Source organism: Anneissia japonica, unplaced genomic scaffold, assembly GCF_011630105.1.
Source record: "Anneissia japonica isolate Jap-2015-1 unplaced genomic scaffold, ASM1163010v1 scaffold287984_len174378_cov152, whole genome shotgun sequence".
Lineage (NCBI taxonomy): Eukaryota > Metazoa > Echinodermata > Crinoidea > Comatulida > Comatulidae > Anneissia > Anneissia japonica.
This window is the reverse complement of record NW_022749600.1, coordinates 164,592-166,881: the sequence shown is the minus strand read 5'-3', so window position 1 is coordinate 166,881 and position 2,290 is coordinate 164,592. Positions and strand designations below refer to the sequence as shown.

At 31.0% G+C, this 2,290-nt stretch overlaps 1 protein-coding gene across 1 annotated transcript in view; it reads right to left on the bottom strand.

The window, feature by feature from the left end:
* Window positions 1-25: 25 nt before the first annotated feature.
* LOC117121118 (low-density lipoprotein receptor-related protein 5-like) overlaps window positions 26-2,290 on the bottom strand; it is a 54,267-nt gene continuing 52,002 nt past the window's right edge. The window contains exons 13-14 of the mRNA XM_033266219.1: window positions 1,296-1,384; window positions 26-167 (exon numbers count right to left, since the gene is read on the bottom strand). Coding sequence (XP_033122110.1) covers window positions 1,339-1,384 — 46 coding nt within the window. The 3' untranslated portion in view covers window positions 26-167; window positions 1,296-1,338. The remainder of the gene's footprint in view (window positions 168-1,295; window positions 1,385-2,290) is intronic.

Below are 2,290 nucleotides of genomic sequence, written 5' to 3'. Positions count from 1 at the left end.
TCAGCTTTATTTTTCTGAGTTTTTCCAATGCCCGGAAATTACTTTAAAGGCATTGTATAGGTCTCCTCCGATTGCTTTATTTCCCCATAAGCACCGATGGACGATTCTTTGTGTGTCAGTGGATCTTCTTTCACCTTATGTACATCATAGATCTGGTTGTTTTTGGCCTGTACAAATGGAATAATATTTATTCTTATAATAATAAATATAAAATATTGCAAATATTATCATTGCTATTATTGGCTTTTCCTGCGTTAAGAAAAGAAACTGCAGATTAATATATCGCTTTACTGCGTTAGCAGAAAAAGTTTGTTTTGATTTCCTTCTTGTATCCCGTTAGTTTTAAAAAGACAAGCGAACGTAGATATTATGAATACTTAAATAAACTTGCCAATGGTAGGCCATATGTGTTCTAATCCCCCCCCCCTACCAAAAAAAAAAAAGAGGGATGGAGTAAAACTGCCCACGGTAATAAGGTCAAAACATCTACGATCACAAGTAATGATAAAAAAGATAGTTTACATGTAGGTAAGCCCTATTTTTTTAAATCAGTAGTTCATTTCTGCTTTTTTTTTATATAAAGAATATAATTCACTGATTTACCTAATTACAATATCGATAACATAGGATAGGCCTACTTTAATTTAGACCTTAAAGAAATCAAAATTTTATTGCGCAATTTTAATAACAAGAAGTCATCAGGCATTGATAACATTAACAACAGTGTCTATAAAGCTTCCCCTTATACCTTTACCCCTCTAAATAATTTGTAACCGCGAGAATTATGGAAAGGTTCTTTCTAACCATGCTGCAGAAGTGTTCATGTATTTCATGTTCATAAGGGGTTAGACAATTATCGCCTTTCACTTTTGCCTACTATATAAAACATCTTCGATGGTCTTATTTATAACTCTATTTTCAAATCATGTTTCACCGGTTCTTTTAAATGTCCAACAAGAGATCACTCCAAAAATGTTCTATAAATATCACTGCACTCCTATTAGTACGGTATACATAGCCATTTATTGCCATTTCCACTGTCACGTTATATAACAGATTTTGAAGAAGTGTTTGATAAGGTCAATCAAGAATTAATTGTTAAAACTTTTTAAAACGATTGATATATCAGGTAATTTGTTAAAATTTCTTATCAGTTATCTTAGTGAGCGAGAGCAACAGGGTTACATTTAAGGGTTCCTTTTTACTCGGCTCCATGTAAAATCTGAAGTTCCACACGGAAGTCCCTTGCTTTTGAAATTTTTGCATAAATGATATCCAGTTAAATCTAAACTCACAATGCTGACTCTATGCTCTTGACACGAAGCTCATTCGAAAATTTTACTCTTGAAGATTTCCAAAGGCTACAGTCATATCTTGATGCTTCCTGCAAATGGTCATTAGTGCATTAAAGTTAATGTAGACTAAATTATTTTTATTGCTATTATCATCATCATTATCACAAAAATCAGTCAGTGGTGACATATGAATTTTCCTATTCCTAACTGATCACTATATCGATATAGCACCTCCGAATTTTGCGTCTCGTTTGCAAAAATACTCAAAGCGGAGTGATTTTACTACAGTGCATCGCGATGGAATATTTCGTTGCTAGGACAGCTAATAAGGCATAATGCTTATGAGATAAACAGGGTGATTGACTTGTAAGACAACTGACAAAAATAAGGCGCAGCTAATACGCGCAGCTAATGCACCCGCACAGCGATCACTGAGCAACCAGCAGTTTGATGGATTTTAAAGGGCCTATAGCAACTGCTCTACAACAAGCAGTTTGATTACAAAAGGCCATAGAGAAGGTGATGGACGTCACAAATGACGTATAAAGCAATTATAGTGAAGTAATTTTGTACACTATATGAAATAGAAGCCGAGAGAACCATTATTTCCTTCAACGGTTGCCTTCAGCTCTGCCACTTTTTTTTTTCAGGAAATAATGGCTCCTTTGGCGTTTATTTCCTATAGTGTACTCACAACCTAACTATAATTGTTTATTATTATTGTCGTTATTATTATTATTACTATTATTATTATTATTATTACTATTGTTATTGTTATTATTATTACAGTATTATTATTATTATTATTGTTAATGCTATTGTTATTGTTATTATTATTATTATTATTATTATTATTGTTAATGTTATTGTTATTGTTATTATTAATATTATTATTTTTATTATTATTGTTATTATTTTTATTATTATTACTGTTATTATTATTATTATTATTATTATTATTATTATTATTATTATTATTATTATTATTATTATTA